The sequence below is a fragment of the Seriola aureovittata genome, chromosome 16 (genome assembly GCF_021018895.1).
Source record: "Seriola aureovittata isolate HTS-2021-v1 ecotype China chromosome 16, ASM2101889v1, whole genome shotgun sequence".
Lineage (NCBI taxonomy): Eukaryota > Metazoa > Chordata > Actinopteri > Carangiformes > Carangidae > Seriola > Seriola aureovittata.
This window is the reverse complement of record NC_079379.1, coordinates 22,774,738-22,798,154: the sequence shown is the minus strand read 5'-3', so window position 1 is coordinate 22,798,154 and position 23,417 is coordinate 22,774,738. Positions and strand designations below refer to the sequence as shown.

Sequence of the window (23,417 nt, the reverse complement as noted above, 5' to 3'; positions counted from 1 at the left end):
GTGCTCCTGTATTTTGTGGAATTCTTGTATTATTTTATGTTAGCATTACATAGCAGACCATAGCTAGCTAGCATAGCCCGACCATACTTGGCTTGTTAGCTTAGCCTGTTAACTAGCTAGTTAGCCAACAAATGAATTAGCCTTGGTTTGGCCTTTGAGCAAGATGCCCAGCTGTGATAAAAATATTATTAATACTATTTCCTATGTGTATATGTATGTGTGAGTGAGTGACAACTTAAATGATGGTCAAGATTAGATAATTGTTGACTAATTTCATGATTTGGCCTATATTTTTCTATATCCTGTTTTTGTAATGTCATCGCCATATAAAGAAGAACAAAAAGAAGTGTGTAACTGAAGAATATGTAGGTCTTCTATTTTAGCGAACTTATCTTGAACAGGATGTTACTCACATGAGAGTTTCTTGCATTAAACTCTGACACTTAGGTAAATTATCTGTTTTCTATTTTAGTTAAGAGTATTTAATACTGTGATCTTTTAGCCAGTAGTACATTTTATTAAGATGAAACTATTACACGATGTTGACAGTTATATCTATTGGTATGTTGTCACAGGCTATTTATGTAACCCTCAGGTACATGAATTTAACACACAAAGTTAATTACAGATGGCACTGAAACAGAGGGAAGGTGGCTGGGCCTCAGCCCTGTGTTGTTTGTATATATTCAATGTAAAACGCTTTTTCAGCATATTGGTTGTGTTGATGATTGATCTACTGTAATTATACTCTTACATACCTCCATGAGTGTACATTTGATCAGTTTTTTACATCAGCTGCAGGTTTGCTTTACAATAAACTATGTCTTCAGTCAACTTATTTCAGGCCAGATCATCAACATGTATTCAGATGGACTGTCCACTGAAGTTTTGTTTTTCGCTCAGGTTTATGGCCAGTATTGCCAGATATTATTAGGACATTAATAGAAGTGAAATAAGTTCATATTTTGTAATTAGAGTTGTTAAAATTGTATCACCTATGCCTCAATTATTTTGAGATCCAGAGAAGGTTTACTGATTATCAGTCACACTGAGGCAGCTGAATCTCCCTGCTTTGGCACATTTCTTAAACCCGTCATAGCACTAGTTTATCAGAACCTGTATTAAACAGTGGGGAAGTTCATAAAATTCTGAATGAGACGATAGATAGATAGATAGATAGATAGATAGATAGATAGATAGATAGACAGACAGACAGACAGACAGACAGACAGACAGACAGACAGACAGATAGATAGATAGATAGATAGATAGATAGATAGATAGACAGACAGATCGACAGATAGACTTGGGACTTTTCCCCTATGGGAAATTCATTCTATTAGTAACAATAATAATAATAATGGTTAATAATAAAGAATATAAGTTCAATAGTCCAGTTCATGAGCTACTGCCTTTGGCTGAGGTGTCATACAGCCTGATGGCAGTGGGTATACATTATATACAATAAAAAAAAAAATTTTTTTAAATGTATACATTATATACAAAGTTTATACATTGTTTTTTCATCCTTCCAGTAATAAGCAGGGTGATGTGATTATTGCACAAAACAAAGTAATAACCTGCAACATTGCAGAAATAATGTTGCGCAATGTGTACCAGAAAGGATATTTATGTGTGCAGCTGTGTGCAGCTGTGTGCAGCTACTAGTTTCGTTTCCCACAAAGAAGCCACACTTTCAGTTTCTCAGAAATGCTACAAAGCGAAACCAATCCGGCATAACTGATGCACTCGATCATGGAACACATGAAGGTAAGCTTCTGCAACTCAAACTTATAAATACATGCAATTAAACATCTAGAATAAATATCACTGAACATCGCTGGCTTCTTATAGTGTTTTGACATCTGTTTATTATGTTTTAGATGGATGTGATATTCAACCTACTTGAGAAGCACAGACTAGAGCCTTACTACAACAAGTTTCTACAGTTAGGTGTGAAGGATGAAAGAGATTTCATTGATAGTCTAACAGAGGAAGACTTAACCAACCTTGGTAAGTTTACTAAATATAAATGAGGTGGTTGCATGCCTAATGTTTTTGTTAAATGTCCTGAAGACAATTATCAATAAGATGATTTCAAACTCAACAAAGACATGCTGTGCTTGAAGGATGTCCACAAATTTACACATTACATTGGTTGTTCTTGCTCCTCTAATATGAATGGCATGCCTTGGACCAGTGGAATATACTAACAAAACCATGTTGAAAGAAGAATGAAGGACTTGGTGGGCATTAATAGGCCAAATAAGGCAGAAGAGAGGTTTTCAGTATTAAGAAGGAAACTGAAACTTGTTGATCAGGAAACAATCATGATCTTATCTCAGTACATCACATTACACTTATACTGATAACAGAAGTTGCTTAGGAGTAAAAACAGGTTTGATTGTCTAAAAAATAATTGTGAGCTATTTCTCTAATGCTCACCCCAATCTTGCTTTTTAGAATAACCCTAAGATCCAATAATGTGCTTCACATGTTTGCATTATAAATTTCTTTTGTAATTAAATACATAAAAATAATCCAATAATAATAATAACATTTTTTTTTATATGTCAGAGTTGAATGTAAGAGCTGTCTGTTGTCATTTTTAAATCTGAAATTAAGCAAAATGTATATTTCCAAACAGGATTAAGTCAGGTGGAAAAGAATCGTTATTCCATGATGACAAAAAACATTGGCAGATTTAGAGCCCCAGCACACCCAGCTGCAATGCCAGTGCAAAAGTCAGTAAAGTCATTCTCTCTGCAGTACACATATCCCAAATGTCCAGAACTGAAACACATCACAGGTAAGAAAATCATATAATTTATACCCTCTTTTTGTTCATGAAGTTTATTTTTACAGAGCTTAAACAGACCAGGGGAAAATGTTCATACGTGGTTCCTGTTGCTGCTGATTTCTGAGCAAGAATGTTCTTTGAGACAAACCTACTTCAGAAATATATTAAATGATGCAGGTTGAGACACTACAAGGGTTGGTAGGGGACAGGAAATACAGAACGAACCAAAACACAATGAAGGGAAGTAGGGTGAGACAGAAGGAAGGTTAAAAAATGACAGTGCAGTTCATTTTCAGGCATTATAATATCAACATCAATTAGCATTAAATTTTGCATTAAATACTGCCACTGATTGTGTAAAGATCCCTGTATTAAACCCACAATTATTATCGTATCTACTGCAGGTAGGTATGGGGCTTGAACAGTGACATTTGGCATTGAAAATAAAATCTGACATTGAAATCAAAACCTGAACTGAAATAAGGAATCATTGGCATTATCAAAACACAAACACACCATGGTATACATTTAATTTTGTTAATTTGAACATACAGATATGGATCCAGCACAAAATACAATCGAAGATTTGATGTTGAGGATTTGCCATTCTGAAAGTATTCCCTCATCCAAGGGCGTCTGTCTCTACACATTTGATGGGATGCCCCTGACAGACGATCCCTTCTTCAACACATGTAAGCTCATTCAGTTTTAAAATAAATAATGAGGGTATAGGAAGGTGTGAGGATATTAAAAGTATGCCTAAAAGTATCTCGATAAATAAGGCAATGTAAGAAATGATAATGTTACTGCATGTTATGTAATTATTTTTACAAGAACATTCTCTTGATATAATAACATATTTTATATTGTTATAACACTGAATCAGTGTAACTTATTAAATAAAGACATTTGTCATTATAATGACACACAGATTTAAAAGAAAAGAAAAAAGATAAACCAGAAATCTGTCCTCCAACTTAAACAAAAGCTCAACATCCTCCCAGCAGCTATTGTTATTTTAAATTAATAAAAAAATTCTATAATGCAACAACATATTTAAAGTGGTTAATTTGTTTTTGTTTTATTTATAGGGTCTTTACAAGACAGACACATTAAAAGTGGAGATGTAATCTATGCTATATTTACACCAAAGGAGAACTTGAATACAGCTCCTCCAAATTCCCAGCAACTGGGAAATGAAACCTTTGGAACGGATACAGTTCGGTGCCATGTCATGCTCAAGGTGAGTTTCCTTTGTTTTTGAGCCTCTATGCAAAAGGCTTTGTCAATGAAATCAGCAGAAAAAGCCATAGTTGTTGCACTCACCCAAAACTGACCCAAATTTTACAGGCTTAAACTGCAGAACATATTCTATGAGTCCTACAGTTTAATATCTAACTTTCTGTAAATGAATTTCTTTGCTAAAACTGTTTTTCTTTGATTATATGAACATGCCTTTACCACGTAAAGCTTGTCTAACCTATGTATGGTTTCTTCCATGGAAGGCTTAATGTTGATCTTTAACTTTTCTCCTCTATATTTATTAACTCATACAGGGAGACTTTGAGGTGAATGTGGACCTGGAAAAAGACACAATAGCTAATCTGAAGAAGAAGCTTGCAAATGAAAGTGGGATCCCAGCACATGTTCTTCAATACAAGTAATTCAGAATTATTGTGATGTATGGATAGCAGAGGCTTTGATCTGATTATTAACAATATCATCAGATTTTTTTTTTTTTACACTACACTAACACTCAGTTCGGTTTGTTTATGTGCTCATCAACTACATTTTCAGAGGAGAAACTGGAACTGGCAACACACTGGAAAATTGTGGAATCTCAGAGGGGTCCACAGTGCACTTCTCACTGTCCTCATTTTCTGAGGAGCTTCCAGACTCCAGAATGTTCTTCAAAGATGATGTTAAGCCCTCAGTGCAACAAACCCCCAAAGGAATCAGTGCCCTCTTGTCGTCACTGTATATCATTGTAAGAGCCGTGTGTAGTACAATGACCTATCTCTCTGTTTTTTTAAATTATTTAACCCCTTCATCTATTTTTCTTTGCCTATTCAATGCATAGAGATACAATTGATTTTGATATTCTAACGCTCAGTAAGACAACAACAGACAAAATGATTACATCTTAAAAATGTGAATTACTAGTTACAGTTTTTAATTATATCTGAATATTCTTCTCATCTAGAAAGTTGGACCTCCATTGGCTACATACGGAAACTAACGGGATGTAATCCTCTGGCCCAAAGTTTGTATCAGTTATTTTGCAAGAACGAAATCATATCCAGGACTCAAAAGGTAAATCACACATACTTTTATTACCTATTTTTGGTTTCTCACGTGACCTTGAGTGAATCAGATTTTAATTTTATCTCATAACTGTTTTATTTTCCTGTAGATCGCAGTGGTCGAAGGCTTGTACACGCTCTTCAGAGAGCTTTTGCCAAAACTTGAAAAAGAACGGGGGGAAAAGATCATTGAGGACCTTGATGTCTTTGAGTATTCGACACACTGCTGGGCATACCTCATGTCAGAGGCAGAGGTATTTCCAAATTAATTTAGAGGGCAAATCTATATTCACGTGTGTTGGAGTAAATATCTTCATGTAACCAATCACAAACAAATGAGCCCTTAGTGTTCTGTTGCAAATGGTTGCCTCCATAAAGTCTGTTATTCTAAAATGTATGTTGTGTTATCGCATAATTTCAATATTGTTGTGAATTTTGTGTCAACTGTGTGTTAAGAAGTGGTATTTCGGAAAGTACCATGTAATTTTTACAATCAGGAACACACTTACAGAAGTGTTATAGAGAAATGATAGACTTCCAGTACTGCCTAATGTCTCATGTAATGCCTTGTATTTTTTTTTTTTTTTACAGGAAGAGACATCAGATCATGAGAACTACGCACCATGTTCTCTGATGTCTGAAGAAGGCAGCCATTTCCGCGAACCAGTCAAAGTTCCTGGAATACCAGGTGCCTTGGAAAGAGCAGTTGTGCTGCAGAAAATCAAAGGTAAAAAAGCTCTTACCTTTTATGGATCTAATATGGATCTAGATTATATTGGCAAATCTGCAAATGTACACATTTTTCATACATGTAAGTGCCTTTGTGGAAACACAAATGCAAATTATCCGTGTTTCCATTAGGGTTTTTGCCTCCTGCAGTATCATCCCAATTAAATGATGGATACGATGGATTTCTAGCAGTTGGTCTGGATTGGCCACGATTTGAATGCGAAAAAAGTGTTTTAATTTAAATTTTGCAAAATTATTGCTTTGTCAAATAGTCTGAAAAACTGGCATGTGAGCGTATACGTTTTTTTTTTTTTTTAAACAAAAAATATTTCCAATACTTGTTTCAAACTTTGCAATTTCAAATTGTACATTGAGCAGGATAATGGAAATGGACCTACTAACTCAGAGTAAACAATTCTTTGTAGCTGAGAGTGCCTGTTACCAAACTGGCTGAGGCAACAAATAATAAATGTTATTAATTTTTTCCCATTCCTATGTTAAGATGGAGAAAAGATTCCAAACTGCACTGAAGAGGTTTTGAAAGAAACATCACTCAGGAGAGACACTAACACTGAGAAAATTTTGCTCAGTGTTCATCCTTCAATTTCAACGTATCATCTTTGGATTTCTCATGACAGTGTGACTGGCAAGAAGTATGTATTATCATATTCATTGTTCAAAAAATATCCTAAAAATAGTTTTCCAAAAAGTAACACACATTTGTGTACAAAGCCTTGCTATACAGATTTGTATGTATTGTACAAAATGCATACAGTGTTTTAGGGTTACATGTTTAGCTTGTGTAACAATGTTTAACATTGCAACGGTACTAGCTAATATTAAATAAATGCTAATGATGATTATAGTAACTGATTTTTTGTTAGCTGATTTTCCAAAGAGATCCGTTCTTTTCTATTTGCAATAGACTCTTAGTGTTGGCAGTATTCTACACTACTATATAAACTCACTCAACACATTTGATACAGCTTTATGAATAATAATTCGATTAAAAAACTTAACTGCTGTCCACTTTGCTTTGGTTTTGTGCTCAGATGGCACAAGAACGCAGTAACATGTACACTAATTTGTGTGTTTAAATTACAGCTTTCACATAAGTACTGGGAAGACTATTGGAAACATGGCAGAGCAGCTAGAAGCGTTCCCTCTACTCAAAATATCTCCACCACTACGTTTGAAGGATCTAGGAGTTCAAGACCCATGTCTTGTTTTGCTGAAAGAAGGTACTACATAAATCAACAGGGTGTTAGTAAAATTAATATACAGACATTTGTGTTGGTGGATCTGGTGTTGTAACAGTCTTAACAGTGATTTCATAAATGTAGGCCTAAGTTATGTGCGACAAGGGCAACAGGATGTTAGTCTCAGTGAAGGGAAACAGTGTAGGACATACAGCACAGTATAGGCAACACATGACCCTTCTCTTTAATGTAAAAAAAAAAATCTGACTTTGGTGGCTGAAGAAAGACACAGAATCCATGCTTTCCCACGTACATGGTCTTTGTGCTAGCTGTTTTCAATTTGATGGGAGGATACTTCACTTATGTGCCCGTAACAAAAACCAGTGTCCCTTGCCTGGTGGTCTATTAATGCCCCAAGAATAACATGTTAATTGGGGGTAAACACTTACCTATTTACATTCCCTTTGGGAGTAAAATGAAATGTAAGATAATTGTTTGATAATTTGTTCTCCAAGCTCTACACAAATGATAACATGCATATAGGAAATAGAAAGTATAAACTTTTTTGCAAGGAAAGTAAGGACATGGGTGCAATTAAGGGAACTGAGATGTATCCATTGTCTCTAGCGCATGGTCGTATCACTCCGTGTTCTGTTTGAATAAGCGTGAATTGCAACATTTTCACAGCGCCTCTATTCAGACTGCTTCACAATGTGACTCTCATTCATCCACTCACACACATGCTTTCCACCAATGGCATCAAGGTACAATGCAATGCTGGCCTAACCATCAGAGGAAATTTGGGGTTCAGTGTGCGAGGACGTGTAAATATGTGGATATGAGGAGCTGGGTTTTGCAGAGTGTCAGATGATGGGAACATGGCCACCACTCTCACCACAGTTTGTCAAAAGGTTGAACTATGCTAAGATACCAAGGTACATGGTACTTTAATTTGAAGTGAGGAGCTACAGATTGCCACTGTTTGCATTGTAATATTTCTCTTGTGCTCCGTGGTGCTGATCTACCCTACCTGTCAAAAATTTGGACACACTTTTTCATTCACTTGTACTACATTACTGTGTGTGTAATGTTAGTGCTCTTGCTGTTTTTTTTAACAAGTACTTTTTTCTTCTGCAGACAATGTTGGTGTTTATCTGAATAAAAGCAAGCTAATGCCTGAAATGATTCAGGTGTATAATTGTCTGACTGGCAAGACTGAAAATGTGGATGTGAACAAGTTGGCAGCACAGTGAGTACCTCAATTCTTTTGTATTATTCCAAACCTATTGGGCAAATCAACATATATTGATGAAGAAAAGTTTAACTAGGCATTTACACAATCAAATCCACAACTATACAGTGGCTTGAGGAAGTATTCTTCACTTTTTGCACATTTTGTTGTGTTGAAGATTAAATTTGAAATGGATAAAATTGCCATTTTCCACATCAATCAACAGTCAGTAACCCATAATGAATCAATCAATCAAACTTAGTTACAGACTTGGGGTCCAGATAAAAGACAATACATAGAATAAATTACATACAAAATCACAAGAAGACAACATGGTAAAACCATATCCACGTGTGCAGAGCTTGTAGAGTGGAAGGAAACCCAAAGCTGTAATTGCAGCTAACGATGTACTGAATCAAAGATCTGAATACTTTTGTAAATGAGAAATTTCAGTGTTTGATATATAATAAATTTTATACAAAACAAAAACAATTTTAAAAACATGTTTTCGCTTTGTCAATATGAATTATTGAGTTTAGACTGTTGGGCAAAAATAGCAATTTTATCTGTTTAAACTGAAACACAAAGTCTGGATACTTAATAAATAACATAAATATCTTACCTAATATATGAAATGTCCACATTTTGTGCAGAACTGGTGACCATAGGGATGATCATTCATTTGTCACAACCAGGACTCCAAAAGAAGCCATACTGGTAATTTGATCATTTGCTACTATTTATACATATATATATTTTATACTTTTTTAAAGGTGTTTTTTAAGTATTAACTTGGATTGTATTTGAAAATTGTTATAATTCAGTTCTAATTCAGTTCAGTTCAGATCAGTCTGCATAAATCAGACTCAGGCAGAAAACTGTGAGAGCAGACATCTGTCTTAGCAAGTTTCCAAACACTTTAAAGAGGAACTAAACTGTTGACTCTTGTTTGTACTACAGGGTGTGTCAGTACACTGTGGTAGCTGTCAGATTATGGACACAAGTTCTTTTTAGGCATACAAAAAACTCAGTATGGGGAGTGTAAGGGCACAAAATTACAAAAGGTCTCTAAGATCACGATGACATAAAGTACAACTCAATCATTTCTAAACTTTACTTTCATCAGGTGCTGATAGACACAAGCTCATCCATGGCTGAAAAGTGTTACGGGAGTGTGGAAATACAGAAAATCCATGCTGTAAAAGAACTTTTTGAAAACTTTGCAACACGGAGCATGGCTTATGATTTCCATCATGTCATTGGCCTTGTGAAGTTTGACTCTACAGTGACAATGCTCCACACATTTACAGAGACGCTCGAAAAGTTTAAGGTAAATACAGTACTTCACACAACATTAATTATATCAAACTTACCTTTGTTCAGTTCTGTAGTGTGCATCTAAAATACCAGTTGAGGATTAAGATATGGTCTTTCTTTCCTTATGCCATACAATATGGGTTCGTGAGCATAATACAATGGGCTAATACACTTAAATAGATACAGTTGTTCCCTTTTTTAGGAACACGTGCACACTCTTGAGGCCAATGGACAAACCAAGCTGTATGATGCCCTAAAACATGGAACGCTTGAGCTGGAAAAAGTGAAGAGGGAGTTTCCAGACTGTAGACTTCGCATTCTGTGTCTCACAGATGGACATGATGTTGGGTAAAATCCTTTGTTATGCTAGTTAGCTATGATGCCCGTAGGTTTATTCGCACAATGAGAAAACATACAATGCAACATAAATATGTAAGAAAAAAATGCACATTGTCAGAAAAACTTATGTAAGCAAAAAATAAAAAAGCCTCTCTAGCTTACTTATTCTGAAATGACCCAAAAATGTACATGCGCCAATCAGTAGCTGTAACAAATTTTTGACACCATTTCTTCTCGTTCAATTTTTAAATGTTCTCTCAGTGAACATGGTTATTAATTGAGTTGGGTTTGTGATATTAAAGAGCAAGGCCAGGTCTTCAGACGTCTTAAGGCACTGAAGTTTTAAACTTTATACTTAGAATGAGTCATGAATTATTGAACTTGATTCTTGTGAACATTGTTTCTCTAAGACGTTTAACTTAGCAGCTAAAGGTAGGTTAATTTATTATGCAGCTTAGCTTAGTTGTTAATGTTATTCCTTCAGTTGTTTCTATTTCTCATATTTTGGGGCAGTGATATTGGATATTGTTATCATTGGGCTGACTAACATGCACTGGTGCTTTCTACAATAGATGTGATATTGGCATTGTTAGATTGACATGGTCTCGCAAACTGTGATTGTGATGCATATAGATGAGTGTTACTTGTACAGTCAATGTTTAATGTTGTTTTTTATGCTAAGTATTTTCATATCGTTGACTCTGTAGTAGCTCATGTTCTTTTGATATGCCATTTTTCATTTGAGGCTTTTTGGTCCCCACCACTTTTCAACATGAAGGTTAAACTAGATGTTGGTTTAGTTAAGGGTAAGGGCTAGGGTTTGGTATTTAGTTGAGATGCTTACGGTTGGGGTAACAGGCTATGGAAAGCCTTTTGCCATTGCAGGTCCTCATAAATGTGGGTTCTTAACTGGTGATATACAACTAGTATCTCGTGTTAAACTGAGGAAAACATCGAAGAAGCAGTTGTAATCATGAATTGTTGCTCTTTGCATACAAATGTAAAACACCTGTGTATTATGTGATGTTTTATGTGAACATATCTGAATATTTGTCCATAGATCCACAAACAAGCCAGTGCCTGTTGCAGCCTCCCTGATAAAATCTAACATCATTTTGGATTCGATTATTCTTGGAAATGTCCAAAACAATTGTCTCCATGGAATCAGCATTGCAACAGGTACGGTATGAAATCCATAAAAGCCATTTTCCTTTCTTTAAACTGGCTTTTATGGAAAACCATGGGTAAACATTATGATCCATATTAATAAAACTCCAAAGTAATACATGCTCATGTAATGTTAATGTAAGACCCTCAGCTAGTTGACCAAAATCAGGAGCCAATGGCAAATATGGGCAGCAAAGTCCTTATTCAGGTTTAAAAACACACAGTCACCAATATGAAAGCAGTAAGAATTGGTCTTTTCAGAAGGGTGATGGAGACACGAGAACAACACTTTGAAAACTATACTGACAAAACAAACGTTCGGCTTAAGGCAACAGAAATGATCTGGTAGAAGGGAAATGGGAAATTACCTGTTTTTATACTAGGGTGTCATACACTGAGACAAAATCAAACAGGATGTAAAGTAACACAACATAAAAAACGAGAAAGAATGACCAAAAGTACAAATCAGTGCTGTCCAGTGAAATACAAGTCTCTTTGCTAGGTTGGGACTGATGCAGTTGTAATTTTTGAGCACCCATGGGTGTGTGTTTACACTACATTTAAAACCTAGGTAGCTACAACTTTTTTTAATCAAACCCCCCACACACACACACACACAATTTTTAAACTGTCTTTCTTTTAGGGGGTTGCTGTTTCAATCCAAAGACAAGCAAAGATGGTCTCAAGCTTTTTGAGATAGAGACTGTTCTTTCTTTGGAGATGAGGAAACCTAAGAACAAAGCTGACCCATCCTCCATCACTGAAGTTAGTACACTGATTGTTGTCCACGATACTATTTGAAATGCTCAGAAAATGAGAGTGAATCACAGTAATCTATTCGAAACAATCATCAGCACAAATTACAATGATATCCTGGTTTATGTCCATTTGTTATTTTTCCAGCGTCTTTTAACAGGGTTCTTTGCTACACATGGGTACGATGAATTTCCAGAGGCTACCTTACCAAGCCAGATGTGCAGTAAAGTGACAGTGACAGAAAGGTAAGTGACAGAATAGGCTTCTTTCATACATAGTTGAAATATGCTTCAACTGCAGCGGGTTACTATGTTGGACAATGATTCTTCAGAGGATTACTATGTCAGCTAAATTGGATATTACACAGACTTTATACTAAGGAGCTGGCATAGTAAAGTCTGTTACCCTGGGTAAATAGCTTATGTCAAATAAGCTTAATTCCAAACTTGTTTTCTCTTGCTGTAAGTACATGGACATCACACTTAGCTGTCTATATTTTTAAATATTACAGAATTGTATTAATTCTAAAGCACTAATCTTTCAAACTAGTGTGCTGAAAAAGAAGATCCTGGAGGCCAAAGATGGACGTTTCATGGAAAAGGACAGACGTATCATGGAGGAGCTGAAGAGCCTCCATTGTCACCCACATCCCTACTTTACTGTCTTTCCATCTGAATCTGACTTCAGTAAGTGGCATGTTTTCTTGAAATTTGTTTTATCCAAACTTTTTTATCCCTTGTTTTTGTTTTTTTTTTACTTACATTTTTATTGTATTTTTATTCCAATATTTTATGTTGAGTAGTTTCTTTTTTGACATGGCAAAGACTTTTCACATACTGGAACACACTATATGGACTTCTTTTACAAATAATTATTATCTGTCTCTGGTTTTTTGTCCAGACGTAGTGCATTAAAATTTTGTGTTCATATTTTAAACCAAATTCAAAGTGTGTAAAGGCTTCTGTAGTATATAAACACTAATTTTATTAAAATAAATATTAGATGTGAACTGTTCTATCTTATTTTAAACTTTTAGCATTCTGGAAGATTCTCATGGAAGGACCTCCTGACACGCCTTATGAGAAAGGAGTGTTTGAGCTGTTTTGCCAGTTTGGTTCTGACTACCCGGTGAAGCCTCCAACTGTTCGCTTTGTCACACGCGTATCCTGTCAAATAAATGAAGTTGAAACATACTATATTAAGAGCTTTATTGGTATTGTTCTGTATTTTCCTATTTAAAATGTTTTTAGGTAAATACAAAGTAGTTTAGTAGTACTGGTGTTTCCAAAAGCACTGTTTAATCTCTAACAAAGAAGTATAACCTGACAATTATTATAATTGTAAGTAATGTATGTGCTTTAATTGTATTGTATCATTTTCTTAACACGAAAAAAGATCTACCACTGCAATATCAACAGTGTGGGGCGCATCTGCCACAACATATTTGACCGGAACTACAATTCCCTAATCACCATGAGAGATATCCTTGATGCTGTGTATGGACTGCTGATTGTCCCTGAGCCTCAAGATCCATTGGACAGGTAAGACAGCCCCTACACACACCCATGGTACACCCACACATCATTAGGCTTCATCTTAAGACTGTGTTAACATAAACAGAATATACTTGATAAATTAAGTACATTTGTCAGGTACAGCCACACAACTGCTGCATCACACATTGTCTAATCGTTGTCCTCTGACACTTGAAAAAAATACATAGTATTATGAATTAAATGAGGAGAAAGCTGGATATAGTCACAAGTTATACTGTACATATACTGCTGATGACAGAAAAATCGAATCTAATGTAAAAATAATTATCAGTTGCTTTGTCTACACACTTGCCACTCTTTCCATCAGCCCATACTACGTACAGTACATACAACACTGAACCATGTTGTCATGAAATAAGAGGCCACAAACTTTCTACATAACTTTTGGTGCCCTGCCCTGAAAGCACTAATGTAGGGGCAAAATAAAAGTATGAATTTCATAAATATACTGTATGAAGGAAATTTGTAACATGTTCGTGCAAACAGCATATTCATTTGTTGTTAGGTTAATGAAACATTTGAGTAAAATATATGTCCTTTTTGTGAAAGCATTCTGGCTGAGGAATTCATGACCAGCCAAAAGGTTTATGAAGAACAGGCCAAAAAACACACTGAGGAAACTGCTGCGCAATCACTGGATGATATGGAGAAGGTAAATCAACTATAGTATTTTGAAAGGTTCTCAGGGTTATACACATTAACATGCATATAATGTATCACATGCTATACATTTAAAGAACTGTAACCTCTTAATACTTACTCTCTACTTCTGATGTGAAAGAAATTGGTGGAGCCTGGGACTCGGTTTGTACCCAACCATCTCATCTGCCCACTCACCAAGAAGATATTTGTTGATCCTGTGAAAACAAGACATGGAACAGTGTATGAACGGAAGGCCATTGAGAAACACCTCAAAAAGTAAGTCAGTTTATTAGTTTATTATTTATCATACCAAACTGTAAGAAAAGAACAGAAGTTTCTGAGGAATCAAGTTGAAATAATTAAAACTTTTGGTCATATTAAAAACAATCAGTATCATTATATTATCCAGGAAATGTTGAGGAACATCATTAAGAGAAAACTTTGAAATGGGTATTTACAGAGGGGAAAAGTAATTTCAGGACCAGCCACTCCTCCCACTTTCCAACATTAAAGTACTGTATGTATCTAATTTGTTTTTTCTTCTTTGTGTTGTCAGTTGGGACCAATGTAGTGTGTTACACATGATAAGCAAATGTTAATATGTTAGTATGACCATGAGTAGTCAGTATTGTTACAAATCGTCAAAAAGAAAGGCAGTAAGGTTCAAATATGCTATTGTGCATTTTTCAGTGACTAAACACTCTTTTACAGAAGCAGATTTGATCCACTGGCCACCTCAAACACCATGGTCAGAAGAACTGATCTTAAGCCAGACCATGACATGAAGAAAATGGTGACAGGCTATCGTTCAAATCAAATTCAGGAGACCAGTGTGTAGCAAAAAGTTGGGAGCTACAATTGTACATCAGTTCCACATACAATAAATACAGTATGCCAGTGAGAATAATGGAAATAATGGGGGGAAAGTCAGCTATTACGCTGAGTCCAAATAATGTTGTCACATTATTTAACTGAGAAATATAAATGTAATCATTTGCTTGTTTTTCAAATACTTTATTATTATACTTTATTATTCTTTGAGTTGATATACAACAACAAAATTTTATCTGAATGACTAAAGCTAGTTTGACAAATTTGCTAAACCAGTTGACATTGTGTCCCTAAATTAGGCTGGACTTAATCAAATCAAATAAGCTTCAATGCCCTCAATGTAAAATCCACCCTAATTTCACATGGCAAACACCAAAATATCAGTCAACGTTCTCAAGCGCTATCGGACACATCTGTAATGATAAAAAATTAACAGGATTGAGTTTTATGAATTTATAACTGAATTTACCTCTAACTCAAAGTGCATTAATAATATGGCATGTTGTATGTCAGTATACCTAATGGTTATGATATAGAGTTATGGACCCAAAAATGTCACCCCTCTTACTCTTCCCACCAGCAAACTATCAAATGGATAGGAAACAGACCAGCTTTTAGCACATCAGAGAGATGTACAACCGGACCATGGATCAGATGGTCAGCTCCAAAAGATCAACAAATGGTCACTAGGCAAAATTGGAGTAAACAACCAAAATCTCAATTTTTAAAAAAATATGACCATCTCAATATCTGTATTTGATTGGTACTTATATAGGAAAGGTAACACCAAAAGGAACGTGATTATAAATAAGGTGTGAACCCTGAACGCTCTGTGTCACACATGCACACACAAACTAGTGTTTGTGATAATTGTTAGCTAAAGTTTAGATAACACCACCATCACCAGCCACATTCTGATCCTGACTAGTAACCAGCAGTTAACTCTTTTTATACACATATTCCTTATTTCTGAAATAATATTAAACTATCCAACTATTTTGTAACCCATGTGGTGTTTTTATGTAATAGCTGAATCACACGAGTTCTACCCTATAAAATGGACGAACTGTAACATGTATTTTAAGACGATATCTTTTGTGTGACCATACTGTCAGCATCTTTCATACAAAGTAACAGACATTGAACTTTCACAATAATGTTTTTGTATTATTATAATCAAAGGACTACTGTGTAACCCACATTTATTTACTATTAGCTTTGGGAAACATTTATTATGTTGTTTGACCAGTTAACCACTTGCATTATGCTCAATTAAAGTTTTCAATGATATAATATGAAATCCACATTTGTATTGTTCCTTTCTGTCATTATTAGCTCCATTCGGTTTATATGTTGTTTCATTTGTTGTTCCAGTCAAGAAAATCTCCAGCTACAGTGCAACCCACAAGTAGTTTAGATCTTAATATACTGCTCATGACTGGGTTGATGTCAAGATATTATTTTACCATTAAATTTCACTAGTAGATGTCTTAGTATCATTTATAACCGTATATTAAATAGTCAAAACATATTGTCTTCCACCATTTCCCAATTCATTACACTGATGGTTTTATCCGCTATTGATTACACTGTTCTTTTTCCCAACTTTTCATCTCGCAGATTATCAAATATTGCATTTATCCTGTAGTAGTAGTCAATAAATAAATGTCTTTACTTAATCTCAGTTGTTGTACTGTTCTGTTCATTTGAAGTAGAGACTGGAGATCCATTGAATCGAGAAGTCATGGCCTCTGATGTTAGAGGGATCATATTAATCAATAACCATGGGTGCAGCAGATAAGGATAAAGTGTACATAATTACTGTACAGGTGATATATGAAAATGTGCAACATCCCAAGTTTAGAAGGGTATCACACACTAACTTTACGCTTGGTTCACTTCTAAAACCATAACTCTCAAATAACTTCCTTCACTCTATTCTGGTAATTTTAGTCACTTGCTTTAACTGATCTTGGTAGTTTCAGCCCAGGCAAACAGAATTGCAAGACCACAATATGATCTGTTTTATAGCGTAACATCTTTGCTCATTGTATATACTAGTATTGACCACAAATTGTAGCCGAGTTTACTGATTAGAATAGATTATACAACAGTTAGTTCCGACCAAGTAATTTGATTGGACGAGAAACATTCCATGAGTGCTGATATATACAAAAGCACTGGGACCTTTAACTACATGTATCACTCCGCTTTCCAGGTGTTCTACTAACCGTTTATTAGCGTTACAGTAACGGTCGTCATCTATCTTAGATTGTAACAAACTTTGCAAAGATGTATATGTTTCCAGAAATACCATTTGAATTAAATTATGTATGATCGTGGGAAGAAGATGGAGAGAAGAAAATAAGCCTGGATACTTCAGCGTACACCTCTAGGTGCATTCATATGGCATCGTCAGGTCAGGAAAATGTTTGCGTTGCTTAGCAACAGTCCAGTCCAGTCCAGTTTCCAATCGACACAGGTGATACTGCTTAAATGAGGGAAATTTCCAACTGATTTCACAAAAACTGGAGTAAATAGTTCTTATATTCTTATATTATTTTATTCATATAGAGTTAATATACTGTAAACCCCAATGATTAAAAAAATAAATAAAATCAATTTTTTATTGTTATAAACAATTTCTTTATTTTAATTACACTACAAAATAATGACGGTTAACATACAATCGCTTAAAATCATATTTACAATAAAATCATTACTTTCGATTTTTTTTTCCTCTAGAAAGTTCTCATTCTTACCGGGCGCATCAGTCCCTCCCTGACACCAGCAATCACTTTATTGGTAAATTCAGCTGTCATTTAAAATTCCTTACTCCAATTGGCCCAAACAAGTATGGGCGGGGCTTGTTTCCAGGAAGTAAGTGGCGTGTCAACGGCCCTCACATTGTCGCTAACTCAACTTTTCGGCTCGTCATTCCGTTAGCTAATATTTTTATTTAACCTTTTCTTATCTCACAAACATGGGAGACGATGAAGAAAAGTATGACGGGATGTTGCTGGTTATGGCGCAACAGCACGAAGGAGGGGTACAGGAGGTAATTCACTCTATTGCTAACGTGCTAATGCTTTCGTGCGAGTGTAGAAGCTAATGTAGTTAGCCTGTAAGCTAGTGGGCACACCTCGTCTGTTAGCATTGAAATAACGTCAAAGCAAATGTTTTCAGCTCTTTTACAGATTTAAACTAAGGTGTCATTACGAAAACGTCTCATGCTGAACAGATCACAACCTTACGTCTGTCATCGATGAGGTGTTGTGGGGAATTCGACTTACATGTGACTAATAAAGCAGCAGGACATTTCAATAAAATCTCTTAATTGTTGCTAAAAACCCATTTTGTAGATTGCCTATTTTCCTGAATAACGTTCCAGTTTAACATTTGTATATAGCAATGAGTTACTGGGTCTTAACTAAGTGGCTTCAAGTGGCCGAAATTTCTAGAAGGATCATTACCCCCCCCCCCCCCCCCAATTAACACACATTTCTTAGCTAATAATAGAGGAAATGTTTAATTATCAAAAGGCTGAGAGTCAGTAGAAGGATGGAGATGATCAAGCTCAATAGGTTTCTTTCATTATTCTGTTTTATTGTTTGTGATGGTTTGCTTTTCTCTCAACAGTTAGTAAACACATTTTTCAGCTTCCTCCGCCGCAAAACTGATTTCTTCACCGGTGGCGATGCAGGTGCTGCAGAGAAGGTGAGTAACATCACTGTAAACACAGCCTCTATAACATTTGGGACTATGTTGTATAATATAGTAACACAGGCACATCTTCACCTATGACCTATTTCTCTCCTTTTCAGTTAGTAAAAGATGCTTATGCCCACCACAGTAAGCTGGCGCTGAAGGTCCACAAAGAGAAGCAGGTGAAAGAGGAGAAGGAAAAGAAAGAGAAAGCCGAACGAGCTGCCAAGCTAGCAGAGCAAGAGAAGAAAGAAAAGAAAAATGAAGACGGTCCCAGAATTCAGGAACTGACTGATGAGGAAGCAGAGAAACTTCAGTCTGAACTTGACGAGGTGACATTTGGGTGCTTTGATGCTCTGTCACAGGAATAACTGCAGTTGTTCTGTCACATGGATTAATTAATTTATTTTTGGTTATTTTTTGTTTATAGAAAAAGAAAGAAGAACAGAAACTGGAGAACGCACCAACAAACGTCGAACAGCCATCTGACAAAGAAGAAAAAGAGAAGGGGGTGAGTGAACAGTTGGTTAAACAGTTTAGTGTCCATGAGCAGTTAAATCTGATTCTGCTGATTTACCTGTCTTAATTTCCTTGTCCGCAGTCTGACTCAGAAGGAGAGGAAGATGAGAAGGACAAAGACAAACTGAAGCCTAACGCAGGAAACGGAGCGGACCTGCCCACCTACAAGTGGACACAGACCCTGTGTGAAGTGGATGTGAGTTCCTTCTGACCTCAGGATAAAGCTTTGACTTATCATTTCTGTGGAATCCTTCTGTTTCACCATCTAAGCCTCTCAGGAGGTGTTACTGATCATCTTCCTGCTCAGGCAGCCAGATGTTTTCGACTGTGACATCATGCGAGGAAAGGTGTTGTCATTCAAAATAGATTGCACAATCTCTTTTATGTGGAATCCAGTCTCTGTATTTTACGCCTCACAGTAGACCCGCACCATCTGAGGAAAATTTGGCATGAGCGATGACATATTGAAGTGTGTGCGCACAGTTCTGCTGAGCTAAGCTGAATGAAGAACACAGACAAAGGTCACTGTCAGTCATCTCCTCCGTCCTCCTCCCTCCGCTGCAGGTAACGCCGCTGAGAGGAGGGGCTTCTGTCTCAGACTGGCGCTGCACCTTGAAAACCCTGTGACCGCACGGCGTGTGTAAAATAAAATGTTTTTCTCTAATTCATCGCGTTTCAGTCTTTTGCGATGTGTTAATTGCACATGTTCATATCGCGATGACGTGTTATATATTAATCGGTCAGCTCTAGTATTAACATGCGTCTTCAGTGATCCGGTCACAAGTGGACAGCTCTAACGTCAGTTCACACCTGACTTTAAAATGCGTCTCCACATGCGTCTCCATTGACCACTTGTGATTGGATCTCACTTCCCCGCTTTGTATGCGAATAACCCCTCCGCGACCCGCTCGCTCTCTCTCTCTCGCTCGCTCGCTCTCACACACACCGTAGACTGTAAATAAAGATGGACGTAGCCTCCGTGACGTCACCCATAGGCTTGTGGAGAGCGGTTTTGAAGCTCAGAGTGGGCAGTTCCGTCATCGCCCTCTTGCCAGTACCTGACTCCGCCCCTAACTCCCAGGTAATCCAAAAATGGGCAAAGAGGAGGGGCACGTGTCAAGCCGAGACTCGCTGTATGGTCACCCACCTGTCACTCAAAGCGGCACGCCCTCAGTTACGCAGATCTTTAAACCTCATGAAGGAGGAAATTAGCCCTTTTTTTGTACCAGGCTGGAAACGTGTTTATTTCTGCTGTAAAGTTGGATGTTGTAACGTGGGAGTCTGTGAGGATTGACCCGCTTTTGGAGCCAGATTCAAGCGGCCATTCGAAGAACTGCAGTTTTTGTTATTTTAGTTATTTGCATAGAAAGCGGAGAAGTGAGATCCGATCTAAAGTGGTCAATCGAGACGCATGTGGAGACTCATTTTAAAGCCGGGTGTGAACTGACGAACCGAGCGCTGTCCACTTGTGATCTGATCTTAATACCAGGTCGGAACCGGGCCTATGAAACTGGGGCGGGACTAATCGGACTGTGTCGGAAGACGTCGCTAGAGTAGTAGCGTTCACACTGCCAAAAGAATGTGGACACCTGTGGCCCAGACCACCTCTGAATGCGTCCTCAATGCATCTTGGGTGCGTGCACACCAGGGTTGTGTCGATGGAGGACGATTGTTTTGTTTTTTTGCTCACCTATTCAGTTCACGCAGCAAGTTAATGAATTTACTCCTTTTATATTTGCAATTTTCAAGCAATATTACACTTGATATTAACATCATTTAATGTAATTTACTACCACAACTATTGTCATCCTCCTGTGGGAAATCCAACAAAAGAATGAGAGATATGATAGCATCGTCAGAATCTAACATGTGTTACTGCTGATACCCTCCTCCCACAGCTGGCCGTGCCTTTTGACGTGAAGTTCCGCATCAAGGGGAGAGACGTGGTGGTGGACATCCAGCGACGCTCCATCAAGGTCGGCCTGAAAGGACACCCTCCTGTTATTGAAGGGCAGCTCTACAACGAGGTGAAGGTGGAGGAAAGCTCCTGGCTCATCGACGACGGCAAGGTGGTCACAGTGCACCTGGAGAAGGTGAGAGAGGAGTCGCTGTGGACGGATCCCAGCCTTTTTAATTATGCATCTCCTCAGCTGTAATGACTTGCCTGGTTTCATTCGAGTCTTTCCTTTAACTTCAGATTAATAAAATGGAGTGGTGGAGTAAGATCGTTACCACAGATCCAGAAATCAACACCAAGAAAATCTGTCCAGAGAACTCAAAGGTAACAGGCGCCATGTTTAAGCCTTTAGCAGCAACTGTGTGTTTAATAAAAGTGACAAAAAAAGATTACTGACAAGCACTCCTTAGTTTTCCCGCTCTATAACCCCCCCTCCCTCCCCTGTGTGTGTGTTTCCTGCTGAGCAGCTGTCAGACCTGGATGGAGAGACGCGTGGTATGGTGGAGAAGATGATGTATGACCAAAGGCAGAAATCAATGGGGCTGCCTACGTCTGAAGAGCAGAAGAAACAAGACATTTTTAAAAAGTAAGTTACATCACCTGCGAACAATACACCTGTTCTGTTTAGCTCAGGTTTGATCACGGAACTGTAAAGATCTTTTTGACAGTAACTCTTCAAAGCAGACGGTGTAGTCAGAGTGCGTCTAACGGGAGCTTTATGGTGCACAAAGCTTTATTTTATAAGAGCTGTGAATCTGAAAGATGCCTGTGTAGTTTAGTCACCTCCTTCTGCTCAAGGCCAGGCTCACCTGCTGTAACTGTAGGTAATAAAAGAGCCTGAAGCAGCTTCACAACATGTGACTGTCTCAGTCTCAGCACCAGTTAGCAGTGACACTTCACGGTGGTGGTACATGCTGCAGAGGACATGATGCTCTTCCTTCTTATTATTTCTTGCTTTTTAAGGCCGTTGTTTGCCCGTTTTTTTTTTTTTATGCTGGCGACCCCCGTGTTTAATGTCACAACGCTATGAATTTTGGGTAATTCCCTCAGGCAGCATCTGCAGAAATGTGGTCTTACAGAAAGTGTGCATAAAGGGCTCAAAGTGTTGCTGCTAGAGAGCCGTCGTGCCCTCGATGATTGACAGTGACCCTCACAAACTCACAGCAGATGCGCCTCCAAGTCTGTGAGGGGGGGGATTGGGATGATGTTCCCTGTGCTGAATTTCCTCGGTCTAACAAGCTTCAAGTCTCTGCGGGCTGAACTGAAACCAAAGACTATTTCAAGAGTAAAACCACCTATACTTAAAGACAATGGTCAGCCATAAAGTGGAGTAGATCCCATTCATAGTCAAAGGTCAGAAACATTAAACCACTGTGCTGCTTTAATCTGCGTATTAACGGAGGGTGATTCTCCCTCCGAGCTGGATTACTGTTTGTCGAGTGTTTTATGGAGTCGGTAGTCCTTGTGGGACAGCCTGTCATGTCATGTCAAATATTACACAGTGCAGCAGCTAACTGAGATACAATCCTGGATGTGGGCTAACGTCGGAGCTGGCACCGACATGAAGGACGCTCTCCTGTCACGACCCCTCTCCCTCCTCCGCGGCTCAACTGTCTGCTCGTTATGTTCGAGTCCACTTCCTCTACGAGCTCTTTAAAAGCTGCCTGTAAAAGCTACTGTGCAGTTTTATAAGAGTTAAACAATACAGCCATGGAGATAACTGGTCTCGGAGTTTCTTTTTATTGACACAAAGTTCACATCTGTGTCTGTCCAGTCGAATGTGTCGTCTGATGGTGTCACTGCAGAGATCATTTACTGGTTGAAAAGATTTACTCGTGGTCCAGAAGGAGGTGCTACAGAGCAAGAGGAAAGTTTTATCAGAGTCAAACCAGTTGTGTTTGTGATATTAGGAATAAAGACATGAAGAGAAACCAACCAACTAACCAACTTTTTTTGACTAATTGAACAAGATGCATTAAAAAGTTATTGGAATCAGATGTTAAATAAAAGTGCGTCTTGCTTTGGTGGCGACGTGTTAACTGTTCCCTTGTCTCTGTCGCTGCAGGTTCATGGCTCAGCACCCGGAGATGGATTTCTCTAAAGCCAAATTCAGCTGAAACTCTGCTGTTGTAGAGTCCACATCAAGATTCATGTGAATCGCGTCGGAGCCAGCGTCAGGCGCCAACCAAACCTCCCTCCACGTCTTCTCTTCATGTGTTCTCGTGTTACGAGAACAGGTGCGATGACTGTAACGCCCACGTTCTCCTTTTGCATGTCGTGCGAATATTTAAAGATGTCTGGATTTCTTTTTTTTTTTTAGTAAATGAATTTAAAATCAGAGTGATGCCATGTGAGTGATTATATTT

General features: G+C 37.5%; 3 protein-coding genes across 3 annotated transcripts; all 3 read left to right on the top strand.

Annotated features, from left to right (window-relative positions):
* The first annotated feature begins 1,731 nt into the window (after positions 1-1,731).
* On the top strand, positions 1,732-5,039 carry LOC130183993 (uncharacterized). The gene is made up of 8 exons (XM_056399726.1): positions 1,732-1,770; positions 1,884-2,013; positions 2,648-2,809; positions 3,355-3,492; positions 3,892-4,043; positions 4,357-4,460; positions 4,598-4,787; positions 5,004-5,039. The coding sequence occupies exons 1-8, from the start codon at positions 1,744-1,746 to the stop codon at positions 5,037-5,039; spliced, it is 939 nt and encodes a 312-aa protein (XP_056255701.1). The 5' UTR covers positions 1,732-1,743.
* On the top strand, positions 5,024-14,319 carry LOC130184312 (uncharacterized). The gene is made up of 17 exons (XM_056400250.1): positions 5,024-5,113; positions 5,214-5,357; positions 5,695-5,830; positions 6,335-6,485; positions 6,937-7,073; positions 8,169-8,280; positions 8,916-8,979; positions 9,389-9,592; positions 9,782-9,927; positions 10,979-11,097; positions 11,729-11,850; positions 11,989-12,086; positions 12,391-12,527; positions 12,878-13,002; positions 13,237-13,382; positions 13,947-14,049; positions 14,179-14,319. The coding sequence occupies exons 2-17, from the start codon at positions 5,343-5,345 to the stop codon at positions 14,317-14,319; spliced, it is 1,956 nt and encodes a 651-aa protein (XP_056256225.1). The 5' UTR covers positions 5,024-5,113; positions 5,214-5,342.
* A 3,419-nt stretch (positions 14,320-17,738) lies between these two features.
* nudc (nudC nuclear distribution protein) lies at positions 17,739-23,391 on the top strand. Its single transcript, XM_056400133.1, has 9 exons — positions 17,739-17,928; positions 18,510-18,587; positions 18,695-18,907; positions 19,006-19,086; positions 19,177-19,290; positions 20,993-21,187; positions 21,292-21,375; positions 21,519-21,637; positions 23,117-23,391. The coding sequence occupies exons 1-9, from the start codon at positions 17,854-17,856 to the stop codon at positions 23,166-23,168; spliced, it is 1,011 nt and encodes a 336-aa protein (XP_056256108.1). The 5' UTR covers positions 17,739-17,853; the 3' UTR covers positions 23,169-23,391.
* The last annotated feature ends 26 nt before the right edge of the window (positions 23,392-23,417 follow it).

What these genes read in the sequence shown, in the direction of transcription:
- LOC130183993 (XM_056399726.1), top strand. Translation starts at nt 1,744, where the DNA reads ATGCACTCGATCATGGAACACATGAAG. An exon ending in GGAAGACTTAACCAACCTTG is followed by an intron (nt 2,014 to 2,647) that starts GTAAGTTTACTA and finishes ATTTCCAAACAG; the next exon opens with GATTAAGTCAGGTGGAAAAG. An exon ending in GGTGCCATGTCATGCTCAAG is followed by an intron (nt 4,044 to 4,356) that starts GTGAGTTTCCTT and finishes TAACTCATACAG; the next exon opens with GGAGACTTTGAGGTGAATGT.
- LOC130184312 (XM_056400250.1), top strand. An exon ending in TGTGCTGCAGAAAATCAAAG is followed by an intron (nt 5,831 to 6,334) that starts GTAAAAAAGCTC and finishes TCCTATGTTAAG; the next exon opens with ATGGAGAAAAGATTCCAAAC. An exon ending in CACTGGATGATATGGAGAAG is followed by an intron (nt 14,050 to 14,178) that starts GTAAATCAACTA and finishes CTGATGTGAAAG; the next exon opens with AAATTGGTGGAGCCTGGGAC.
- nudc (XM_056400133.1), top strand. Translation starts at nt 17,854, where the DNA reads ATGGGAGACGATGAAGAAAAGTATGACGGGATGTTGCTGGTTATGGCG. An exon ending in TTCAGTCTGAACTTGACGAG is followed by an intron (nt 18,908 to 19,005) that starts GTGACATTTGGG and finishes TTTTGTTTATAG; the next exon opens with AAAAAGAAAGAAGAACAGAA. An exon ending in TCTGTCCAGAGAACTCAAAG is followed by an intron (nt 21,376 to 21,518) that starts GTAACAGGCGCC and finishes CCTGCTGAGCAG; the next exon opens with CTGTCAGACCTGGATGGAGA.